Here is a 26859-nt window from a genome sequence, read left to right on the forward strand (position 1 = left end):
TCACTTAGATTTTTAAACATTTATTTTTTATTGTAAAAGTGATGTACAGAAGGGTTAAGGTTACATAAGTCAGATAAGGAGTACATTTCGTTTTGGACACCATTACCTCTTCCCTCATTTTCTCCCAGTTTTTTCCTCCCCACACGTCTCCCCTACAAGTTGTATAGTCATTTTCAACATAGTGTCTAGTAAGTATCACTGCTGCATTTGTTCACCCTTTGTCCCACCATTTATGTGCTCCCCTTATCCTCCCCCAAACAGATAAACATGTGTAAGACAAAAAGCACAGAGATAAAAAAACAGTGACAAAGAGAGAAAAAAATCAAAACAAAAACAAAGCTAAAACAACCAAAAAACTCTTGTTTCTAAGTGATCTTCCCTTTGCTATTTCCTTCTGAGATTTTTTTCTTTTTTCTTTTTTGCTAATACAATCCAAATAGCCAAAAGGAGAATATTGTATATTGTGCATTTTTAGGTTATCATTTGTTTTGATAGTATTGTTGGTAAACATTTTCTTTTTGATCACTGAATTATATTACAATTCATTACAACTCCATTACTATGCCTTCATGCTTTCAAGAGTTTCAAAAGTTTCTGATGCCTTCCTCTTTTGGCTGTACTTGACTTAGGAGATACCTTTGTGTCTGTCTGCCTTGTGGAAGAGTCATTCACTCATTCATTAATAAAAAAAATCTCTCCTTTTGCTATGACCAGAATGTGTCCCCCTTCAAATTTATATATGACTTAATCACCTTGGTGAAAGTTTTAAGAGGGTGGTTTAAAGAAGTGAGGAAGGGGCTGGGAAGGTGGCTCAGTGGCAGAGCGCTTGCCTTGCATGCCTGAGGCCCTGGGTTTGATTCCTCAGCACCACATAAGCAAAAAGAAAAAAGCTGGAAGTGGCACTGTGGCTCAAGTGGTAGAGCTCTAGCCTTGAGCTGAAGAGCTAAGGGACAGTGCCCAGGCCCAGAGTTCAGGCCCCATGACTGGACCCCCCCCCCAAAAAAAAATAAACAAAAAAAGAAGTGAGGAAGTCATAAGGCCTTATGAATGGGATTAATGACCTTATAGAAGACAAATGAGGACAAAGCAATTAGACACTAGACCATTAGTACCTAATCTTAGGCTCTAAAACTTTCTTTACAAATAATCAACTCTAGGATATTGTGTTCTAATAGCATTAACAGATTATGATACTTTCCAAGTTTCTTGTTTTTAAAATCGAATTCCAATTTCTAGGGAAGATATAAAACGAAAGAATCATGACAGCATGTTTGTCGCATTTATTCAGAATCAGTCAGACTCTTATTTTCAAAAGGCAAACATACTTTCACTACTCTGCTGTTTTTTGGAAAATAGACCTGGCTTACTATAATGTAGAACTATATTTTATCTGTTAAAAGTGATAAATGTCATATACCAAAATGAGTTCTAATGAATCGAAATGTGTATTTTTCAAAGGAGGTGTCTAATAATCAATCAATTAGACGAGAAAGACATAGTGTTGGCAGCAAAGAATAAGGCTTAGCCAACTTTTTCAGTAAAGAACCAAAGAGCAGCTGGGTGCTGGTGGCTCATACCTGTAATCTCAGGAAGCTGGGATCTGAGGGTCGTGGTTCAAAGCCAGCTCAGGCAGGAAAGTCCATGAGATTCTTATCTCCAATTAAGCACCAGAAAACTGGAAGTGGCACTGTAGCTCAAGTGGTAGAGTGCTAGCTTTGAGCTGAAGAGCACAGGGACAGCACCCAGGCACAGAGCTTAAGCCTTACAACTGACAAGGAAAAGAAGAAAAAAAAAAGAACCAAAGAGCCAATCTTTTAGGCTTTGTAGACTATATTGTTTCTATTTCACCTACTCATATCTATTATGGTGGTACAAAACCAGCCAAAGATAAAAGTTAAACAAGCATGCCCATGTTGCAATAAAACTCTATTTATAAAGACAGGTAATAATCTTGATTTGATCCACAGGCTGGAATTTGCCAGTTTCAGTCATTCAGGAAGAAAGAGTTTATGAGAGGTTATTTACATATTTATTTATTTTGTGGTGCCTTGGTTTCCTTAAAACTAAGGAAGATACTTGCTACTTTCTAATCTCTTTTCTTCCTTCTTTGCTGTAATCCGTATAGAATTTATAACCTGCTTAACATGGGAAAAAATTAAAAGTTGGTTGTACAGGGCTGAAAATACAGGGGTTATATCTATTAATTTGGCAGTTTAAAATATGTTTGTAGGGTCTAAAATTTTTTTAATAGAGAATTCCAGGACTATATTCCTGGAGGGAGAAAGAAGTTAAACTTTAAACAATTTTAATATCATAAGCAAGTAGACCTCCAATAGAAAACCCCAGATAAAAAGACACTTTTTCTATGCTTCTGCCACTTCTAAGTTGACCTAAGAAAGTGGGTTTGATGGGTATTGTGATTTTTTCATTGATTCCATATTCTACATATAAAACATTATTTTCAGCTCGTCCCTGTAAACGAAGCAAAAGTTTTTGGACTTTTTCATCTTCCCACACATCTCCACTTTGCCACAAGGAATTAATATCAACTTTCTTTCCAAAGCATTGATCAATTTTTCCTTTGTGGACAAGTCTGTTTGTATTGTTACCCTTTCCAAGAAAGAAATAGGCAATTGGTTGCTTTGTACGATACATGTGTTTATATCGCCCCCTGAAGGAAGTTTGCAATGCCTGAGCATACTTTTCCATTTGTTTAGAATCTTGATCTAACTTTTGGTTTTCTGGCCAGAATAAGAGGGAAGCTAAGAAATAAGGTTCTGGAAATCGATGAGTCAGTCCTATTGGTTGCAAGACATCTCTAAGCTGTTCTTTCAGCTTTTTAATTGGCTTTACTAATTTGGAGGTGGGTTTAATACAAGAGAGAATGATATTAGCTAAGATGAAATTTTGCTTTTCCTTTTGCTGTAGTCTGGTAGTGCTTTGTTCAAGGAGGAAAGTGTACTTGTTCACTATATCTTCCATGCTGCTTACTGACTCTTCTTGACTTTTGATAAGATATTCCAAGAGCCCAGAGAATTTGTCAGCTTTTAAAGCTTCCAGACTTCTTCGATACCTCTCTACTTGAAGTGGCAGACTAAGTTTTGAGCCAAGATCTCTGTTTCGTGTTTCTGCTAAGGGACCAAATATATCTAGATACTTATTAAAATTTACAGCCACCTTCCTCCTAGTTTTGGCTTCTTCATTTTGCTTAATGTTATTCCTGGGTTTGAGAAGGACAAAGTAATCATCAAAAAAATCAAAGGACTTTTTCAAAGAAGTATGCAAAGTAGTTAGATAAGGAATGAAGTTCTTGAGGGCTAATTTAAATTCATTTTGATCCCCTGGAATGTCACATTTTCCTGATACAAAATTGATCAGATCTTGCTTAGACAGTTCATTTTTATTGTCAAAAAAAGGAATGAGCTGGAGAATCTGGATCGCATAGAGCCCAACTTCTATCTCCCCTTGATAACCAGCTATATTGTATGTATCATACCGCCTTTTTGACTTCTGATACAACCTTTCCTTCACATCATATTCTCTATCTTCACTTTGTTGTTGTGATTCTTTGAATGCATCTGAGGCCTGCACTGCTAATTCCAAAAGCTCAGTTAGTTCGTCAACTGAAATGTTCCTGTTTCTGGCATTATCATCTATCCACCATCTTATTTTACTTTTGTAAACTTGACCCAGTGTATCTGAGATATATGAATTATCAGGTTGTATCTTTTTTGCTTCTTTTGCCCAGTATAAAGCATTGCTAAAGTCCTTCTCTTTAATGTAGAAATATCTTGCCAAGGCTTGGCAAATGAATGCATTTGGGTTGAACCGATGGATTGCTTCAAGCAACACGGTTTTAACAGCCTCATTTCCTTCATCTTTATGTAATGCTTCAATGAATGGGGAAAACCTGTTCTCTGTTTCACCCTCATGTTCATGTCGCTGTCTTGTGAGCAGCAATGTTTGCATATCTTGAAAAAATTTGCTTTTTCCTATGCCAGAATCATAGAACAAATTTTCTGTGAGCATATCCAGGATGATTTGACTCTTATCCAAGTTATAGCTTCTTTTCAGTTCTTCCAGTGAGAGTTCTGCAATCAGTGGGTGACTGATCCGGATCCCCCAATACTTTCCACATTCTATCACCTCAGTTTTGATCAGGATTGTTGAATAGGTGCCCATCTTATCTTCAAATTTTTCTGGTCCCCAGAAAGCCTTCTTATTTGCGATTCCTAAATAATCTTCACACTGTGATAGGGAAATGGTGGTATCGGGCACATATGAATTCAGAATAGCCAGAAAAGAAAAGAGCTTTGCTTCCTTGGTAGAAATGTTCTGTCCTTTCAGAATATTCCTGACCACCTTTTTGATGTACTCTTTATCAAAGTTGCTTTTCATGATCATGAAAGAATAGAAATCTTCAAAGTTTTTATGCTGTTCTTTGATTTCTTTCAATTTAAGCTCAAAAGCTCTCTGTTCTTTGGAAGATAGTTGTTGAGTTAGTGCAATACTGTCTGTAATCTTTGCACTTTTTTTAGGATTTTGAGATCTTGTGCAATTTAGGATGATCACGAGAGGTTTCTCATACCGAATGTACTTGTTAGCTACAGCTGTATGAATGGAGGTCTGCAGAAGATAGACATTATCTTGTTCTTCAAAATCATCGACGAGGAGCAGTACAGGCAAATATTCCTGATGGTTTGTGGCTCCATACGTGATTAAATTGGTTACCTGTTCTCCGATTTCTGAAAAATCTACTGTCTTGTTTTTTAGCACAGCACATCTGAATTTCTTCCTTAGCTCCCAGAGAATATGCATTGCAAGGGTAGTCCCTCCACAGCCTGGATGATGGTAAAGATGAATAATTTTGGCACATGTTGGTTTAGATGAATCCGCACAGTTCTGAATCATTTCTTCAAGTCTTTCATATTGGTCCCGCTTGACAAAAGGTGAAGAATAGTTTTGGGAAGAAAAGTAGAAATTCCACCAGGACACTTTGCCACCTCGATAGAAATCTTCCTCTTTTGATGCCTTAAATTCCAAGAACTTATTTTTGTCTTTCTCCAAGTGTGTACCTTCACATTCATTTTCACAAAGAATTTCCAGAGCAGTCATGATATCTTCTTCTTTTTGCAGAAGGACAGTAGATGAACCAATAGATGGCAAAAATCTATTTGATGTTTGAGTTACAGATTTTAGTTTAAGAATAGTGCCATTTATCTCTTCAAGATTTAAAGCAGATATACAGTGGTTTGATAACTCATCTTGCTGTTTTGTTAATCTTGCTTCAAGCAGGTCTTTCCATCCTTGACATATGTGTGAATTTGCACAAATACATAGTATATTTTCCATTCCTTTTAGATCTTGATAGAATGCACAGAAAGTTTCAATAAGAGGGTCTCGTGGATCATCCACAAAGGAAAGTAATAGAAACACCACCAAAAACTTCCCCCGTGGCATTATATCTTTATGTGTAAGAAATGAAATGAGTTTTCTGACATCAGAAGCTCTTTCTCTTTGCCAGGAACTTGGATCTAAGGGTTGATATTTTTCACTGTCAAGGTCTGACCTGCCATTGCAGAAAATCCAGCTGGGTTGCTGGTAAAGGTTCAGAGTAAGAATCTTCTCATCTGATGTGGATTTTTGTTCTACAAATAGACTTGGAAAGTGAAGATTTGCTACTCGGCTTTCTTTGAAAACTTTAACTGCTCCATTGCTCTCAGAGTCAGGATCAAACTCTAACACAGCAAACCATTTAATTTCCTTTAGGAAATCTAAGTGTTTTGTTTGATTTGGATGGCATTTGTTTATTACAAGAATGTACCAGTAATAGTATGAATTATCTAACAAGTCTTGATTTCCTGTCAACAGTTTAACTAGCTTTTGACCCTCACTATTGCTTCTAATTGTTTTTTCTTTGGCTTTTTCTTCTGCTTCTTTCCTAGACTCTGACATTGCTTTTAAGTCTAATTTAAAAGCTTTGAAATCAGTTTTATTTTTTAAAATGTTTTTACAGTTGGGCCCATCTCGCACAAAGATAGAGTATTTTGAACTTGGTTTCCATGTATTGTTGCTGTGGTTTTGCATTTTGATCTGGAAATAATCTTGTCCACATTCAGAATATTGTGGAATGACATCCACTTCAATAACAAATCTGTCAGAAAGAGTGCTATTTGGCAGTAGAACTTCCACAAATCTTGGTTCTCGAATGCACTTCTTTGCTTGTTGGACCTGATGGGATTCAAAATACTGATGTATCATAAGATTGAAGTGGTTAATTAGGGCTTCTTTGGTGTCACTGGTGACTTTTACACCAATAATTTCTCCGTGGGGTTTGTCCTTGACTCCAAAATGAATTGTGCCATTGGTACGTGAATTCATACAAGCTGAAGCAAATCGGAAGGTCTCATTGCTAAATTTCATCTTAATATCTGTTTCTGTGGCTCTCTCAGTATCTGTGAGAGCTTTGAATTCATGTACCGGATCAATGAGATTGAGTGGTCCTGTTTCAGGCTGTAGAATGAAATGTGATTTATAACGATATGGATCACTGAATTCATCAAAAGGGTATGGGACACATGTTGGTTCTGGGGATAGCTGTGTTCTCTGTAGCTCTGTTTCATTTTCTGTGAGCTCATTTTTTGACTTCAACCCTTCAGCCCCTGAACTCCTGTTAGAGGTATGAGCCACATCTGAATTCTCTTTAGCACTTTGATTTTGCTTAGGTGTCTCTGTATTTTTCATTTGCATCGAAGTTTGCTTTTGAGTAACATTTTCACTACTATTTTCCCCCTTAGATATCTGAATAGAATCTTTCGAGGATGTTTGTTGTAATTCTTTGAATAGTTCTTCTATTTGGATAGCTGTTCCATGTGTTATGCCTAAATCAACAAGACGTCTTCTATTTAACCACTTCAAGATCACTCCGTTCACATCCTCAGCAAACAAGATTTCCCTGTATTTTTTTTCAATCTTATGACTTTCCAACCACCGGTTTACATCCTGTTTTGTCCAGTCATTGGTATTGGATGGAAGATTTAGTTGCTCTGCCATTTTGATAACTGTGTAGAGAAAAAAATTAACTTAGTATTTTACAAGTAAAATTTAAAAATAATTTTTTTTTTTGTTGTTGTTGGGGCTTGAACTCAAAGCCTACATGCTGTCCCTGATCTCTTATTGTTCAAGGATGGTAATCTATCACTTTGAGCCACAGCATCACTCCTGATTTTCTGGTGGTTAACTGGAGATAATCTAGCAAATTTAGAACATGTACTTTGATACTCAGATAGGATTTTTGCATAATATCAATATTCTTATTTGTGCATTTTCAAAATCTTATTTTGTTTGCATTCTCTACTTGCATTCTTTATCTTTTTAAATATATATTTTTATTGTAAAGATACTGTACAAAGGTGTTACAGTAACATGAGTAAGGTAATGAATATATTTCCTATTGAGCATTGTTACCCCCTCCTTTGTTTTTCCCCTATCATCTTTTCCTGCCCCTCCTCCCTAACTCCTCCCTCCCCCGACATTCTTTATTCTGTGTTGTATGTCTTCTTCCTTTGTAGATGTTGATTGCTGATGCAGTTACATGATAGATTTTTTTTTTAATGAGGAAAGCACTGTAAAATTTACACTTTTTCCAGTCTGTTCACATAGTAATAAGAATTTATACAGATGTTTCATGTTTAAACAAAATTAAGAGCATGTTAAAGTTTATCTGACATATTAATTTTTTATTGTGAAAATACCATATAGAGGGGTTACAATTACATGGGCAAGATAATGAGTACATTTCTTATCAAGCATTGTTGCTTCCTCCTTTGTTTCCCCTTCCTACCCCTTCCCATCGGCACCCCCCCACCCCGCCCCGCCCGCAGCCAAAATCGTAAAGTTTACAACTTCACAACTTTTTGTTGTTGTTGTTGTTGGTCATGGGGCTTGAACTCTTGTCCTGAGCGCTGTCCCTCAACTCTTCAGCTCAAGGATAGCACTCTACCTCTTGAGCTACAGCACCACTTCTTGGTTTCTGGCGGTTTATTGGAGATAAGAGTTTCATGGACTTTCCTGCCTGGGCTGGCTTTGAACTGCGATCCTCAGATCTCAGCCTCCTGAGTAGCTAGGATTCCAGGCGTGAGCCACCGGTGCCCGGCCATATTAAATTTTATAAATATAAATATGCATTTTATTCTGTGTCAATGTAATACATATACTATTCATAAAATAAGAACCAGCCATTCTACCTTGTATAACCCCCAAATAGTAATAAAACATGTCCTTTGTTAGTGTTGTTTACCTATAAATAAAACAAATCTGTAACCATATAAAAAAAAGAATCTTATGGCTTTCCTTCCTGGGCTGGCTTTGAATTATGAGCCTCAGATATCAGCCTCCTGAGTAGGTAAGATTACAGGCATGAACCACTGACATGTGGCAAAAAAATTCATTTTTATAGGCAATACATGTGTTCTAAAACTTAGAGTTCCTATTACCATTTTCTTCTATACCTTTCCAGAGAAATATCACAAGTACAAATATGTGAGCACTTTCTTCCTTACATGACCATGAACAATCCCCTTTTCCTTTATTCTCTAAGTATGTGTTAGGGATGCTTCCATTCTGTACATATAGAAATGTTTCGTCTGTTATTAGCTATAATCTGTACTTGTGGTATCATTTCAGAATATTCAATTTTGCTATAGAAAATAAGAAAAAAGAGACAATAAACAAAACTATGTATAGAAGTGAGTAGTTTTGTAGTTGGGAATGTGGCTTATTGGTAGAGTGCTTGCCTAGCATGCATGAAGCCCTGGGATCGATTCCTTAGTACCACATAAACAGAAAAAGCTAGAAGTGGCACTGTGGCTTAAGTGGTAGAGTGCTAGCCTTGAGCAAAAGCAGCTCAGGGACAGCGCCTATGCCCTGAGTTCAAGCCCAAGGACTGGCCAAAAAAAAGTGAGTCATTTTCAAACATTTATGTCTATTTTTTATTTACTAGATATCAATGAACTGAAGAGAATATGTGTTAAACAAGAGGAAGGAAAAGAAGGACCAAATGAATATTAAGAATTCATGAGACACAGGAAGGGCTTAATGTTTTGGAGCTATTAATTGAGTTTATCCATTAGTAACACTATTCTGATCCTTTATGTCCCTTACTCAATAATAAAAATAAATTAATAAAATAAAATAAAATCCAGAGTAGCTTATTGGGTTATTTAATTACCGATAGCTAGGGTCAGGCAGAAAAGTCTGTGTCCCTATCTCTAATAATAACTATCACTTAGTGACTCAAGTGGTAGAATGCCATTGAGTAAGCAAACTGAGTGAGAGTGTGAAGGTTCTAGTTCAAACACTAATATTGCACAAAAGAAGATATCTAACTGTGTCTTGTACATATCTAATGATACAGCTAGGTTGAAAGAAAAAAAGAACAGACAAAACTTGATATAATTCAAATATTTATCAATAAATCCAGGAGTAGATATGCTAATGAGAGATAAAGTAGACTTTAGAGGAAAATACATTACCAAAGACCGGAATATGATATATTGATTTTTAAAAAGCCAAACATGATGTTATAACAATTTCCTAAAATGTATGCACTAGACAAAAATTGCAGAAAAATGTGTGAATACTGATTGAAACTTTTCAGATTTAAACAAATCCACAATTATAGTTGCAGTGCTGAAAAACTTTGCCTTACCAATTGATACAAAAATTAGAATAGTGGACATATAGAAAAAACAACAATATCATCAACAATACCAAATTCTATAAAGTATATTTATAGAACACAGCATTCAAGAACAGCTGAATACATTCTTTTCAAGTGTCCAAGCCTGACCATATCATAAATTATAAGGAAATGTCAACAACTTAAAAAAATTGAAATGATACAGAGTGCTTATGACCTGCAATACATTTTTGCCTGAGAATTAAACTCATATCTTCAAATTCTAGTACTTGAGCCATTCCTCCAGTTATCTTGTTTTTACTATGTTCTTTCTTTTACATAAAATTTTATGCTATGGGCTGGGAATGTGGCTCAGTGGTAGAGTGCTTCCCTAGCATTCATGAAGGTCTGGGTTCAATTCCTCAGTACCACATAAACAGAAAAAGCTGGAAGTAACGCTCCGTCTCAAGTGGTAGAGTTCAAGCCTTGAGCACAAAGAAGCTCAGGGACAGTGCCCAGTGCTTGAGTTCAACCTCCAGGACTGGGAAAAAAAAAGAAAAAGAAAAACCCCCAAATAATATAAACATTTATTGCAAAAACCTAGAAAAATAAGACCAAAATAATTTGAATGGAAGAAGACAAGAAATGGGGCTAGGAAGTTGGCTCAGTGGTAGAACGCTTGCCTTGCATGCCTGAGGCCCTGGGTTCGATTCCTCAGCACCACATAAGCAAAAAGAAAAAAAAAGCCAGAAGTGGCGCTGTGGCTCAAGTGGTAGAGCACTAGCCTTGAGCTGAAGAGCTGAGGGACAGCGCCCAGGCCCAGAGTTCAGGCCCCATGACCGGACCCCAAAAAAAAGAAAAAAAAAAAAAAAAAAAGAAACAAGAAATAAGAAAGCTAAGAGGATGTCAACTACATTTACAACAGAAAAATAATGAAGAAAATCATTGAAACAAAGTTAAAAGACCAATAAAACAGACACATTTCTACAAAATATAATAGCATAAAAAGAGAAAACCCAGTTTGCTAATGTGAAATTGATAATTAGAATATTCTTATAATTTCAAAAAAATCTGGCTTTATAATTTTAGAGATCTCCTATATACGCTGTCACATAGACATAATTTTGGTTGAGAATTCTGTTAAATATTTAAGGAATTGATAGTGATTCTACCCAACATATTCTCAAAAACAGAAAAAGATAAATACTTTCTAATTTATCAATGAAATCAGAATTATCCTATTAGAAACACCAAAAACACTATAAAGCATAACTCTATAAACCTTTATATATTCATAATATAGAAGAAAAAATTCTTAACCTAATTATTGCACATAGAACTTACAACATAGAAAAAGAATTATAAAAAAAGGAAAAAAAAAGAAAAAGAATTATAACCAGACCAAACATTTATTCTAAGATGCAAGGTGACTCGATATTCCAAAGCTGATAAATAAAATAGGCCATTACTATAGGCTATAGAAAAAAATCACACAATCACATAAAGTTCAACACATGTTCAATTCAAGCTAACCTAGATGAGAGTAGAGTCTCATAAAAACATCCATTAATGAAAATCTTACAGCTATCTAGGTATGATGGTGCTAATCCCTGGGAAGTAGAGGCAGGGGGATTATGAGTTTGAGATCATCTTGGGAAGAAAAGTAGTGAGACTGTCTCAAAACCAAAATTAGTAGAATGCTGGTAGCTCATGCCTATAATCCTAGCTACTCAAGAGGTTGAGATCTGAGAAGCATGGTTCAAAGCCATCCTGACAAGGAAATTCCTTGAGACTCTTATCTCCAATAAAATACTCAAAAAATCTGGAAATGGCACTGTGGCTCATAATGGTAGAATGCTCACCTTGAGCACTCTACTGGTGTGCTGGGATATTGAGTACCTTGGATAGTGCCCTGGCCAAGAGTTCAAGGCCCAGGACTTGCAAAACAAGCAACAGCAAAAGGGAGGGTTTGTGGTATAGTATGATTTGTGCACAAACATGTCTATCTGTCTATCTAGTTGTCTACATGAAAAATATGCAAAATGGTGATAGTTTCAAAGTTAGCAAGTATTCTGCTTGCTAAAAGATTTTTGTCAATGAAAATTTTGAGATCTGTCTACAAGCCAAAGGGAAAAAAACAGGCAGTTTTAAAAGGTCTTGGAAAGGAGTTAAAAACATTTAAATTGGCTGTGATTTATGTCATTCCTTATGTCTATCTATGCTAAAAGTTAAATGTTGTACATCTGATCATGGATGAAGCTAAGCTTTTGTTTTCCCATTTTCTCCTCTGTGCATTGATCAACTCTCTTTAAGATCAAGGGACCAGAGTAACTCAGGATGCAGTTTGTTTCCATGCATGGGAAAATGCCCAAAGAATAAAACAAAGTTGTCACAGCTGCCTAAACCAGTGGCACCAGCCTGCAAAAGCCAGTGTGAACCAGGTCTTTAATCAGTATGTGTAGAAATTTTGCAGGTAAACAGCAGGAGGTGCGACAATCATACATGCTGGAGAAGCCATAGTCTAGCCCAGATCCAGGCCTTGCTCCGTCACACATGACCAATGCCTGATGATTCGGGGTGAAAAGCACAAATCCTGCTGATTTGGGGTGAAAAGCACAAGCCACTTCAAATCCACTGAAGCTGAGACTTTTACATCCTCTGGATTTGTTTGTGTTCCCTTCCCGTCCACCTATTGGTAATATTAATCCCCACAAGTTTTGTCAGATGTAACTTTGGTCTTTAATTAAATGCTTATACAACGACTTTTACAACTACTGCCTTGACCACTTTTGTTGCATTTAATTGGAGTAAAAGTGGCCTTTTGAAAGATTCATTGATCTGAAACCTGCTGTTTGAAGCCAGTCTGGGCAGAGAAAGGTCCCTGTGAGATTGTCATCTCAAATCCACCAGCAGAGCCCTGGAAAAGCAGAGTTGATTTGGGACTCAAAGTGGCAGAGTGCTAGCCTTGAGCTGGAGAGCTGAGGGACAGCACTCAAACCCTAAGTTCAAGTTCAGCAATCAACCAAGGAAAATGCCAAAGGTGCATTTATCCCAGCATGGAGGACATTCCTGGGACCCTGGCAATGACAAGCCACTGCTTAGATGGCAGAGATGGTGTCATTTGTGCTCGGCCCTACAAAAATTAATCAGAGCCAGAAGGTCATGGGAAGGTAGCTCGTAAGCATGCCTTTCTAATGCCCATAATGTCTACTTCATAACTGGGCAGGAACTTGACAGTGTTCTGTGATAGTGGGTAGTAAAAAGCTAAGGTTGTGAAATGTGGGGGATAGTTTAAATCCCAACTTCCCTGTATATGCTCAAAGTCTAAATTGGCAGTGACTTTTAGGCTGGCAACAGTCACATAAATTCACCTGTCAGGGAAAGAAAGTTTGTGGATCTGAGATTATGTCCCTATTGAGATCTGTCTAAAAGCCTACACAGGTAGGCATTGTTAGGGTCACTAGAGATAACTTTCCTCAGCCAGCCAGGTATTTGTTAAAAGATAAATGTTGTAATTAGTTGCAGTTTAAAAACAACTACTGAGTTTTGTTATTACAAAACTCCAGCAAGTAATTGTTAGCCAATTGTTAACAAGTTATAGGTAAACTCTATCTCCATTGATCTCCTTGTTGTTTTAATTGGAAATAAAAAGGGCTTTTATGACAAAGACTCCTTTCTCTACAGTTCAAAACTGGCCCAGGCACAAAGAATCCCTCTAAAACTCTATCTCCTAACTAATCAGCAAAGAACTGGGCTGGAGGCATGGCTCAAAAGACTCTTACCTCAGCCGGGCGCTGGTGGCTCACGCCTGTAATCCTAGCTACTCAGGAGGCTGAGATCTGACGATCGCAGTTCAAAGCCAGCCCGGGCAGGAGAGACTGTGAGACTCCTATCTCCAATAAACCACCAGAAAACCGGAAGTGGCGCTGTAGCTCAAGTGGTAGAGCGCTCGCCTTGAGCTGAAGAGCTGAGGGACAGCGCCCAGGCCCAGAGTTCAAGCCCCACGACCGACAAAACAAAAAAAACAAAACAAAAAAAAAGACTCTTACCTCTAAGTAACCAGCCAAAGGCTGGAAATGGCATTGTGACTCTAAGTGATAAAGAACTAACCTCAAGGGCTGGGAAGGTGGCTCAGTGGTAGAGCGCTTGCCTTGCATGCCCGAGGCCCTGGGTTCGATTCCTCAGCACCACATAAGCAAAAAAAAAAAAAAAAAAAGCCAGAAGTGGCGCTGTGGCTCAAGTGGTAGAGTGCTAGCCTTGAGCTGAAGAGCTGAGGGACAGCGCCGAGGCCCAGAGTTCAGGCCCCACGACTGGACCCCCCCCCCCAAAAAAGAACTAACCTCAAGCAGAAGTGTTCGGGGACAGTGCCCAGACCTTGAGTTCATACCCTGTGAATGTCAAGTGGGACAAGGTACCCCAGCAATGAGCACTGAAACCCCCAGGATGAGATCAGTCCTGACAATGAAACCATGGAGAGGAGTAAGAGGAGATAACATTCTAAATGGAGTCATTTTACACTTGCCATTTCAAAATTAATCAGAGATCAAGAGAAGGAGTTGCTTGCCTACCTAATGTCATATCTATCTTCTAAGTGGACTGAAAATTACGATCTTGCCTTTGTTACCTGCTATTTGTATTTATAGTAGCCTCTGGCTGGTTACTCCCAACCAGTCTACTATGTTCATCCCTACCCAGTTACAAAAATCCCTAGATACCCCCTTCTTGCCCCCAGTCCAGTTATTCCTCCTTCCCTGTAATGGGACACAACAGGGCTTATGCTCCAAATGGAGCTTTTCTGGCCCATGGCCACTGTGTGTTCTCCTATGTCATTCATGTTAATGACTTTGTCACCTTGTCAGCTTTTTGCCTGACCTTCCCAAAAGTTTCCTTTAACAGGATAACAGCCCCCCACCCAGGCACCCTTGGTACAAGTCAATGCCATGCTGTTCCTACAGGCAACTGGACACTTCACTTACACTACCCTGCCTTGCCCAGTGCAGACCCAGATCCTAATGACCCCAGCTCCAGGGACTCCTCGACACCCCCAGGCCAGCAGGAAGTAGCCAAAAGAGCCCATGACACCCTTTGTTCTGATATTGTCATGCAAAAGATGTGGACCTTTACCAACCAACTGTCAAGCAAATGCTTCTTGGAAGGTATCTGGCTGAGCAACAAATCAGGGACCCCTGACTACTTCACCCTTTTACAGCAGAAAGTAGCTCCAGAAGAAAGAACCCCCTCCCATACCCCCGGCCTGGTACCCCTATTTTTATTAAACGACAAAGTGGGGAATGTTAGTAGTATCCCCACCTTTGGTCCTCAGTTCCACCTAGATCTGAGTTCCTCAGTGCCCTATAGATCTCACAATACAGCTGGCCACTCCCTTGCATTCACTTAACTCACTTCCGCCCTCACTTTCTCCTCCAGACCTGCCTGCCACTGGTTAAAGGCAGATGCCATGTGCTCCCTCTCCCAGGGAGATATGGCCACCATAATAAACCTTATAATAATCTTTGTCCTGTGCCTGCCTGCCTCTGCATGGTCCCTTGGGATGGTGGTGAAGGACTCTTACAGAATTGGCCAGTGCAATAAAAGAGCAGATTCACAAACAACTAGAAGAATACAAAGAGGAAATTATGAAGAAAACCCACCATTCAAAATATCATTAACAAGAAGACAGAAACTTTAAATGTTTCAATGAAGGAAATGAAAGATGATATTAACAAGGAGATAGCATTAAAACTTCCTTAAAGGATATGAGAAACAAAATCAACAAAGAGCTTGGAAGCATCAATAGCTCAAACTCCTTATAACAAATTACAGTTGAAAGCATAGGAAATAGCACAAAAGCAGTTGAAAACTGGGCATTAGGAATTGAAGATAAAGCAGAAGAATTAGAACATAATGTCAAAAACATGGAAAAAAGCACTTAGAACATAGCAAGGGGACATTCAAGAATGAACCCCTAAGATATCGACACAGAGGTTTTTCTTGGTTGTTGTTTTTTTATTGTAAAGATACTATACAGAGGGTTACAGTTACATGAGTGAGGTAATGAGTACACTTCCTCTTGAACATTGTTAACCCCTCCATTGTTTTCCCCCTACCATCCCCTCCCTCCCTCCCTTCCCCGAGGTTCTTTTTTTTTTTTTAATTGTGATTAAGTGATTACATAATTTCCTGAATTTCACAGTATTGTGGAATAATGATGCTCATTTAAAGTCACAAGTTCATTCTAACTTTCCTGGAGCAAATTGTCTATCACATTCTGTAACATATAACGGTGTTCACATGTTATACACCATATATGTGATCAGCAGTGTGGGGATATTTAGTAGTGGTTCAACCAAATGAGTGGGAGTTCTTTGTTTCTTAAGTCCTGTTAGTTTTGTCGTACCACCTAACATTTTGGATTTAGCATCCACTTATCAGGGAGACCATGTACCGTTTGTCTCTTCGTTCTTGGCTTACCTTGCTCAACATGATTCCTTCTAGCTCCATCCATTTCCCTGCAAATGCCATTATTTTGTCATTTCTAATGGCTGCATAATATTCCATTGTGTATAGATACCACAATTTTTGGATCCATTCATCTGTGGTGGGGCATCTGGGTTGTTTCCATATCCTAGCTATTGTGAACAGTGCTGCAATAAACATGGAGGTGCATGTGTCCTTGTATATTGTTTCCTGTTGTTCAGGGTAGATGCCTAGAAGTGGTATGACTGGGTCGTAAGGGAGGTCAATCTTTAGCTTTCTGAGGACCCTCCAGACTGCTTTCCAAAGTGGTTGTATAAGTGTACATTCCCACCAGCAGTGTAATAGGGTTCCTCTTTCTCCACATCCCCTCCAGCATTTGTCGTTGGCTGATTTGTGGATGTGGGACATTCTGACTGGGGTAAGGTGGTATCTCAGGATTGTCTTTATTTGCATTTCCTTCACCACCAGGGATGATGAACATTTCCTCATGTGTTTCTTTGCCATTTTTATTTCTTCATTTGAGAAGTCCCTCTTTAGTTCCCTTGCCCATTTAGTAATTGGTTTATTAGGTTTGGGAGGGATTAGTTTCTTGAGTTCCCTGTATATACAGGATGTTAACCCCTTGTCTGATATATTGCTGGTAAATATTTTTTCCAAGTTAGTTGGTTGTCTTTCTAGCTTAGTTGCGATAGATTTAGCTGTGCAGAAGCTTTTTATTTTAAGGTAGTCCCATTTGTCGAGTCTCTCTCCAACTTGTTGTGATCCTGGGACTCTGTTTAGGAAGTTCCTTCCTGTGCCTATTATTTCAAGTGTCTCTCCTACTCTGTCCTGAAGTAGTTTCAGAGATTCAGGTTTAATGTTAAGGTCTTTAATCCATTTTGAGTTGATGTTGGTGCATGGTGATAGGCTGGGGTCCACTTTTAGTTTTCTGCATGTGGCTGCCCAGTTTTCCCAGCACCAGCGGTTGAAGAGGCTGTGTTTCTTCCATTGTATGTCTTTGGCTCCTTTGTCGAATATCAGCTGGCTGTAGGCCTGTGGATTTATTTCTGGATCTTCTATTCTGTTCCATTGGTCTTTGGGTCTGTTTTTGTGCCAGTACCATGCTGTCTTTGTTATTATAGTTCTGTAGTAGAGTTTGAAGTTTGGCATGGATAGCCCTCCCATATTGTCTTTATCCCCTAGAATTGTTTTGGCTATTCTAGGTCTTTTGTTGTTCCATATGAATTTTTGGACTGTTTTCTGTATTTCAGTGATGTATGTCATTGGGATTTTAATAGGAATTGCATTGAATTTGTATATTAGTTTTGGAAGTATTACCATCTTTACTATATTAAGTCGGCCTATCCAGGAGCATGGGAGGTCTTTCCATTTCCTAGTGTCTTCTGCAATTTCTTTCTTTAACTTTTTATAGTTCTCATTAAATAGTTCTTTTATATCTTTGGTTAGGTTAATTCCTAAATATTTTATTTTTTGGGAGGTTATTGTGAATGGGGTTGCTCCCTTTATTTCCCTCTCTTCTTGTACATTGTCAGTGTATAGGAAGGAAACTGATTTTTGTGGGTTTATTTTGTATTCTGCTATTTTGCCAAAGTGATTTATGATTTCTAAGAGTTTGGGGATGGAGTTTTTGGGATCGTGAAGGTATAGTATCATGTCGTCTGCAAAAAGGGATAGTTTAACTTCTTCTTTCCCTATGCAGATCCCTTTAATGTCTTTTTCTTGCCTTATTGCCCTGGCTAAGGGTTCCAGGACTATATTGAAGAGGAGTGGAGACAGTGGGCATCCTTGCCTTGTTCCTGATTTTAGGAGAATTGGTTGTAGCTTTTCCCCATTAAGTATAATATTGGATATTGGTTTGTCATAAATGGCTTTTATTGTTTTTAGAAATGTTCCTTCTATTCCTATTTTCTCCAGAGCTTTTAGCATGAATGAATGTTGAATTTTATCAAAGGCCTTTTCTGCATCTGTGGCGATAATCATGTGATTCTTGACCTTGGCTCTGTTGATATGTTGGATTATATTTATTGACTTACGTATGTTAAACCATCCCTGTGTCTCTGGAATGAAGCCTACCTGGTCATAGTGTATAATTTTTTTATGTGTTTCTGGATTCTGTTAGCTAGAATCTTGTTAAGGATCTTTGCCTCTGTGTTCATCAAGGAAATTGGCCTGTAATTCTCCGTTGGGTCTTTGCCTGGTTTGGGGATGAGTGTGATATTGGCTTTGTAGAATGAGTTTGGGATAGCTCCCTCCTTCTCTGTTTCTCTGAAGAGCTTGAGGAGTGTGGGTATTAGTTCTTGTTTAAAGGTCTTATAGAATTGTGCTGTGAATCCATCTGGTCCTGGGCTTTTTTTTGTTGGAAGATTTTGATAGCTTCCTGTATCTCGTTATAGGATATTGGCTTATTTAATTGGTTAACTTCTTCTTTGCTCAGTTTGGGCAACTTGTATTTCTCTAAAAATGCATCCATTTCTGCCAGATTTTCTTCCTTTAGGGAGTATAGCTTTGAAAGTAGTCTGTTAGAATTGTTTGGATATCTTGGGTACGTGTTGTGATGTTTCCCGTGGCATCCCTAATCCTATTAATATGGGTTTCCTCTCTTCTTTTTTTAATTAATCTAGACAACGGGCCATCAATTTTGTTTATTTTTTCAAAGAACCAGCTTTTTGTTTGGTTTATTTTGGTTATGGTTTTCTGATTTTCTAATTGGTTAATCTCTGCTCTTAATTTGGTTATCTGGCTTCGTCTAGCAACTTTAGGTCCCATTTTTTCTTGTTTTTCTAGCTGTTTTAGTTGCAACATGAGATTATTTACTTGGTCTGTCTCCATTCTCTTGATGTGGGCACTGAGGGCAATAAATTTGCCCCTCAGGACTGCTTTTGCTGTGTCCCACAAGTTTCTTTGTGAGGTGTTTTCATTTTCATTGAGTTGTAGGAAATGCTTTATTTCTTCTCTGATCTCTTCTGTTACCCAGGCATTGTTAAGGAGTGTGCTGTTCAATTTCCATGTATTAGAGAAATTTCTGTGGTATGCTTTGTTATTGAGAGCTAGCTTGATTCCACTGTGGTGAGATAGGATACAAGGGATTATGTCGATCCCTTTGTATTTGCTTAAGTTCCTTGCATGAACTATGATATGGTCTATTTTGGAGAAAGTTCCATGAGCTGCTGAGAAGAATGTGTACTGTGTTGTTTTAGGGTGAAATACTCGGTAGATGTCAGTTATTTCCGCTTGAAGTATGGCCTCACTTAATTCGGTAGCTTCTTTGCCAATCCTCTGGTTGGTAGACCTGTCCTTTGGTGAGAGTGGTGTGTTAAAGTCTCTTAGTATTATCGTATTGGGATCTATTTTATTCTGTAAGTTTGAGAGCATTTGTTTAACATATCTGGGTGCACCAATATTTGGGGCATATAAGTTGATGATGGTTATATCCTCCTCTTGGATTGTTCCATGTATTAATATGTAGTGTCCGTCCTTGTCTTTCTGTACTGATTTTAATGAAAAGTTTATTTTGTCAGATATCAGGATAGCTACACCTGCTTTCTTACTGGGGGCATTTGATTGGTAGATCCTTTTCCACCCCTTCACTCTGAGTTTGTTTGTATGTTTGGCTGAGAGGTGGGTCTCCTGAAGGCAACAGATGGATGGGTCTTGTTTTCTGATCCAGTCCTCAGTTTGCTTTCTTTTAATTGGCGAATTCAGCCCATTTATATTAAGAGAAAGTATAGAGAGATGCATTGTTGTCCCTGCCATTCCGTTTTCCTAAGTTTTTCTTCTTTCCTTTCCTCCTGTGCTTGCTCAGTTAGACTTTGAGTAATGCCTGTTTGGGGCAGGTCCCAGTTCCTGGTTGCTTTCTTCAGGTTGTGTCCCCCCTCTTAGAATTCTTTGTAATGCTGGCTTAATGTTTATGTATTCATTTAGTTTTTCTTTGCTATTAAAAGTTTTCAGTTCTCCATCGAATGTAAATGCTAGCTTTGCCGGATATATCAGTCTGGGTTGGCAGTTATTGGCTTTCAGGGCTCGTATGGTGCTTTCCCAGGCTTTTCTTGCATTCATTGTTTGTGTGGAGAGATCTGCAGTGATTCTAATTTTTTTCCCATTGTAGTAAAGCTCCTTCTTCATTTTTGCTGCATGCAGGATTGTTTCCTTATTATTCAGATCTATCATTTTTACTATAATGTGTCTAGAAGTGTTTCTCCTGGGATCTTGCTTGTTGGGTGTTCTATAAGCTTTTGTAATGTAGGTAAGATGGTCATTTTTGGGGGAAAATTTTCATTGATTATCTTGTTAAATAGGTGTTGCATTCCCTTGCTCTGGAATTCCTCACCTTCGTCCACTCCGATTATGCGAAGGTTACATTTCTTGGCATTATCTGCTTGCTCTTGAATTTCCCTTTGGTTTAATTTGAGTGATTTTTCCATATCTGTCACTTTTTGGTCCAGTTGGTGTATTCTGTCTTCTGTATCTGACACTCTACCTTCCATTTCATTCACTCTGTTGACCATGGCTTCTATTGTGGTTTGCATGGAGGAAATGGATCCCTTTATTGATTCAATGTTGGTTCTCAGAGTACTGATCTCAGTATGTATTACTTCTAATTTGGTGTTTATCTCACTTCTTACTGAGGTTTGTGCAGCTTCTATTTTTGCATCCAACTTTTGTTTGATATCCTGTATCTCTTTTGATAGTTCATCCTTGTGCTCTTTCAATTTCTGATCATTTTCTCGCTTTATTTCTTGAGTCATTGCCTCTAGCAACCCTTGGATGTAGCTTTTGTCTTCAATTCCTGCTTTGCTCCCACTGGGGCTCTCCCCTGCATGGCTGCTGGCTTTTGAGGTGAGCTTGCTGTCCTGGGTGGTGGTGAATCTTGTGATTTTTCTCTGTGATTTTCGCATGGGGGTTCAGGAGACTGCTCTGCAATTTTGTTTTGGTGTGTCTGTCTTTGCTTGGTTGCTGATTCTGTATTGGTAGAGAGAGTCTGTGCCTGATCTGGGTTCTGTTGGGAGCCTATTTCCAGCTGCTATTCTGACCTACTTAGGATCAGCTCTCTGCTGTAGATTGCTGGCAATTCCCACCTTTGGAAGGGTTGAGCAGCCTAGACTGCTTGTGTTTGCTCCTACGGGTGCTCTTGGGAAGATCAGATGCTCTGGATGCACTCTCCCAAATACTGGAGTCTGCTATGGGCTCCTGATGTGTTTTTGTTTGTTTGTTTGTTTTGGGCTGGTTGTGGGCTTGAACTCTAGGTTTGGGTGCTGTCCCTCAGCTCTTCAGCTCAAGGCTGGCACCCTACCATTTGAGCCACAGCACCACTTCTGACCCTTTTTGCTTTTGTAATGCTGAGGAATCAGATCCAGGGCCTCATACATCCAAGACTATCACTCTACTGCTGAGCCGCCTTACCAGCCTGAGCTCCTGCCTACTATCAGGGGCTGGCAGCCTGTGTTGCCCAATTCCCAGCCTAGAGTATATGGGTAGAGTTTTGGTGGGGTTTGGGCTTCTCTTGTCCTGGGCCTCCAGGTCTTTTGTTGTCACAAGCGTGCTTCCCGGGGGAGTGTTGTTTCCTGATTTTCTCCCCTCTGTTGAGGTGTATGCTCAGCTTTTTACTTCAGTTGGGAGGAGTTGGGAGGAGGCCTGGTTCCGGCCCCAACCTGGAGCGCGCTCGTTAGGCCTGTGCTGATGTGTATACCACCTAGGTTATGCAGCCTGGAGGACACAGTTCAAATTTCTTCTACTGTTGGTAGTCTTGACCCAGGGGCGCTGTTCCTGGCTTGGGCATTTAAGCTCCCTTCCAGGGGCGCTCTTGCTCTAGCCTGGCCAGTGGAGTGTGCTCCACAGGCTGGTGGAGCTCTCGAACAGTTCCCAGTTTTAGTGGGTCCTGTGGTCTGGGTGCTGGGGTAGGGAGTCTAGGTCAGGGTCTGGGGATTCCCTCCAGCTCTGGTCTCCCTTGAGGGATACACTGTCCCCTGTGGGGTACTCACCCTGGAGCTGGTTGTTTCTGTGTGGTGTAGATCGTCAGTTGTTGCAATCCGAGTTCAGTTGGGGTGGTTGCAGGCTGGGTTGGGCGGTGGTGGCTCTGTGTGATTCTTTTCTGTCTCTGCCTCTATCGAAGCTGTCGGGTCCACAGTGTCCACGCTCAGGCGGCTTCTTCGCGGGTTGTAGAGATCCGGTGGGTCTGACGCCGGTGCCTCAGGTGACTTCTGCGTGGGTGATCTGCAGGCAGCCCCCTGTGCCTCTGGGACCCGGGCGGCCCCCACCGGGTCATTGCGATCACGAAGAGACGGGTCTAGTGCCTCAGGCAGCTTCTGCGCGGGTGGTCTGCAGACAGGTCCTTTTGTGCACTGCCTCAGGCGGCTTCTGTGCGGGTGGTCTGCAGACAGGTCCCTTTGTCGCACTGCCAGTGCCAGGCGGCTTTGGCGGGATGGAGCCTCTCTGCTCGGGTGGAGAGTGAGGGGTGGGGGTGGGATCCTCGTGGAGGCTCCCGGCTGGTAGGTTTCTCTGTTCCTGGTGATCAGTTGTTCTGCAAACCGGTACCTCAGGCGGTTTCTGCGCGGGTGATCTGCAGGCGGCCCCCTGTGTCTCTGGCCCAGCGGCTTGGTGCACTGCTGCGCGGCCAGTAAAGGTTGGGGGAGGGGTCTTCGCTCTTCTCTGTTCTGAAATTCTTCTTTTCCTCTCTTTCTTTTTTGTTATTTTCCACCTCCTGTTTTTCTCTGAGTGTTCGTCTTTTTGTTGTTGTCGGTCTCTTGGGGAGATTAAGCATTGGAACTCAAACTCTCTTTTTGGTTGGGGAGAGCTGTGGCATTTCCCTACTGCCCCATCACCATCTTGGTCTCCCCTCTGGTTGTTGTTGTTTTTAATGTACTATGTGACTTTTTTTTTTTTTGTTTCTATTGTATGTTCTTCTCCCCATGGTATATCCCCTGTTGTCACTGTATTTGATTTTGGCACCCTTCGTCTTGTATATACATTTACCTAATTTGGGGAGGGGAAAGGGAATAACAAAATTCTGAAACAAGGACACAGGATGACCCATTGCAACAATGATACTCACAAGACACTACATTGAAAATGGACTTTACAACTTTGGGGGGGGGGTCAGAGGGAGGAGTGGGGAAGGTGGGGGAAAGAAGGGATAGTAGGAAAAAACAAAGGAGGGGGTATCAATGCTCAACAAGAAATGTACTCATTACCTTACTCATGTAACTGTAACCCCGCTGTACAACATCCTTTTTTTTAAAATAAGTTTTTTTATTGTGAAAATACTGTACAGAGGGGTTATAGTTACATAAGCAAGGTAATGAGTACCTTTCTTATCCAGCAATGTTGCCTCCTCCTTTGTTTTTCCCTTACCATCCCATCCCTCCCACTTCCTCAACTATACCCCCCCAACCCCACCCTCCATCCCCGCCTCCCCGCCTAAATTGTAGTTCATTTTTTGACATAGCATCCTGCACATCTCATTGTTGCAATGGGTCAATCTGTATCCTTATTTAAACATTTTGTTTTTTTCCTTCCCCTCCACAAATTATACCAACATCAAATACAATGAAAAGCATTTTTACAATAAAATAAAATTAAATTAGAAGATTCAACTAAAAGATCAACTCACAATGCACAGATGAGATAGCTGAGGGAGTAGAATTTAAAAACTAATGGCATTCAACAAACGAATTCAACAAAATAATAACAGAAAACGTCCTTGACCTCAAGAAAGAGAATTTCAACAAAGGGTGAACAAATGAAGCAGTAATACTCACCAGACATTATGTTGGAGATGAATTATACAACTTATGGGTGGGGACAGGAGGGAAAAACTGGGAGAAAGTGAAGGAAGGGGTGATATTGTCCAAAAAGAAGGTCAGACATTACCTGATTAAACTGTAATCCATCTGTACATCACCTTTATAACAACAATAAAAAGACACTGAATCTCACCCACCTGACAGAGGCAGAACAGCAGACTGGACCAGAAGTTAATACTCCTAGACACAGTGTTGTGAAAAACTCTGGACTTTAAAAACAAGGAACTAATTATAAAGGCAGCGAAATCAAAGAGGGAACTTTATTACAATGGGAAGATAAGATAATCTTTCTCCATACAAACTGTGAAGGCAAGGAGAGTCAGGAGTGCTATAATTCAAGGTTTGAATGACAACAATTGCCAGTCTAAACTAGTGTATCCAGAAGAGCTATCATTCACAATTGTTGGAGAAATTAAAACCTTCCACAAGAAACAAAAATGAAAGGAATCCATGAACACTGAACCAGCACCACAAAGATACTAAAGAAGACAAAGTCAAAGAAACACAGCAATCAATAAAAATTAATTCAGTAAAACAAGCAAAGGAAGAAAGCATACTACAGGAAAACAATGAAATAGCAGGAAACATGGTATATTTGTCCATGGTAACATTAAATATCAATGGGGCCAATTTTCCAATCAAGAGATGCAGAGCAGCAACAACAAAAAAAACAGCAACCCCCCCACCCCCACCCCCAGGAGACAACCATTATTCATTACCTCTAAGAAACCCATCTCATGGTCAAAGATCAACACAAATTCCAAATGGAAAAAGTTCTTTCAAGCAAATACATCCTGCAGGAAGTCAGGAGTAGCCATTTTTGGTATCTTACAAAAAATAGATTTCTCATTAAAAGTGTAAAAAATGAGAAGTAAGCGACCAATATGGGGGACAGACCTGCTGGGCTGCTCTAAGCGGGAATGGAGGCAGCAGTGGTGGACAGGTGTGGGCAAAATTTAAACAAAATTTACGGGGCAGTTATGGGTCCCATTATTTGGCTATAGGAATCGGGGGCAGAGTCAAGTTCCGAGGAGTGTAACAAGAATTGTGCAACTGGAGTGGGGATTTGTAATGTGCCAGTGAAGCAAGGGTTTGCACATCATACTGGGGAAATGGTGCAGCATCAGGGAAAGAGAAACATAACAGATTTTTATAAAGAGGTAGGGATGCAGGGCGGGGACTTTCCAGAATCAGCAAGCTGACTCCAAGACTTAGAAAAACCAGCAAGGAGAGACAAAGAAGGTTCACTACATATTAAGAAAGGGAATAATCCACAAAAAGGAAATTTCAGTGGTCAATATATATGTGCCAAACAGTGAGCCACCTAAATACATAAGTCATTCTTAGACTTACAGAGTGTAGCTTCTGTACAACTCCTTCATAATAAAAATACAATTACATATACATCTATATACACCTATATCTATATCTATATCTATATCTATGAGCACCTGAGACTGAATCCATCTCAACCAATGGCTAATGGTATGGCATGTCCCTGTTATCCAAGCTATGGGAAAGCAAAATGGCTGGGTGCATTGGTATGCACCTGTCATCCCCAGAGACATGAAGAAACACAAGCAGAAAGACTAAAGTAGCTGGCCTGGACATAAAGCAAGACAATACCTCAAAATGAGCCAATGTAAAAACAAACTGGAGATGTGGCTCATACAGTAGAGCACCTGCCTGCTAGGCCCTGAATTCAATCCCCAGTACTCTTCCCCATCTCAAAATTGTTGAAGATCCTACTTTGGGGGAATATACCCTTTTACTAGAGGAAATAATTTTCTTTCTTGGAAAAATCTCAGAAAGGTTTTGAGTTTATTTAGAAAGTGAGACAGGAACACACACACACACACACACACACACACACACACACACACACAAAGCCCCCAAGAAAGCAGAGGGAGACTAAATGAGGTACAGGAGAAAAAAAAAAGAGGAAGCAATGCCCCAGAGTGATGTGAGTGCCTAGAATAGCTGTTTTTCATCCTATATGTTTTAAAAAGTAGCCTGGAAAGTTTCTCTAGAGCTTCTTAGCAACCAGTATGAAAAAAGAAACCACACAATTCACTCTATGATTGAACTAACATACATTTATAAGCTGTCAGGCTCACTGTGGGGTTTGTTGGTTTCCTAAAAAAGAGGCTGTTATTCAGAAAGGCAGTTCTTCATTCCCTTGCATTACTTTAGTAGATGCTTTGGGGGCATCATAAACCATGATTCTTACCAGGAATATAAAGCTGTCATAATCCCCAGGACCTCCTGTAGCAGAATAGCTACTTGGTCTCTCACAGATAAATCTTATTTGATACTAATACCAACATACTCTCAGGAATTCTGTTTTCCTAGATATCTTTTCCTTAGAGTACAAGGTATAAGGTATCTTTGATTAAGGTAAACTTTTATATTTCCATTTTTTCCCCTGGAGATCCTGTTATGCTTTTTTTTTGGGGGGGGGGAAATAGATTTAATGAATGAAATTGTCTTTAGTTTTAAATAGCAACTTTAATGAAACATTATGACTCATTGTTCACCTAATCTAAAGCAGATTCATGTCACAGTAACAGAGTCTAGAAATTCTAAGGTTACAATATTATTTATCTCTTTTTGTTGTTGTTCTGTAGTATTCTTAAATCTTCCCACGACAAAGTAGATTTATTGTAATTCAATAACTTTCTGATATACATACTATATTAATAAGATATTGTACTTACTCAGGTGGTCTTTCAAATTTCTTCTACATCAAAGGACGGAACAATAATCCATTTTAGTGAAGAAAATGTGGTGTTTCTATTTTTTCCTTCCCAAGAGGAAGGAGAGGAGGAAAGGATTCCAGTTTTAAAGAAAGCTTCCGTATCTTCTACTTCAATGCCAGTTCAAACTGGCTAAGAAACCATAGGG

At 39.5% G+C, this 26859-nt stretch overlaps 1 protein-coding gene across 1 annotated transcript; it reads right to left on the reverse strand.

The window, feature by feature from the left end:
* Samd9 (sterile alpha motif domain containing 9) lies at window positions 1-26859 on the reverse strand. Its single transcript, XM_069996498.1, has 2 exons — window positions 26673-26859; window positions 1-7061 (listed from the first exon to the last, which is right to left on the reverse strand). The coding sequence occupies exon 2, from the start codon at window positions 7051-7053 to the stop codon at window positions 2296-2298; it is 4758 nt and encodes a 1585-aa protein (XP_069852599.1). The 5' UTR covers window positions 7054-7061; window positions 26673-26859; the 3' UTR covers window positions 1-2295.

The sequence above is a fragment of the Dipodomys merriami genome, unplaced genomic scaffold, assembly GCF_024711535.1.
Source record: "Dipodomys merriami isolate MVZ:Mamm:240054 unplaced genomic scaffold, mDipMer1.0.p SCAF_5, whole genome shotgun sequence".
Classification (NCBI taxonomy): domain Eukaryota; kingdom Metazoa; phylum Chordata; class Mammalia; order Rodentia; family Heteromyidae; genus Dipodomys; species Dipodomys merriami.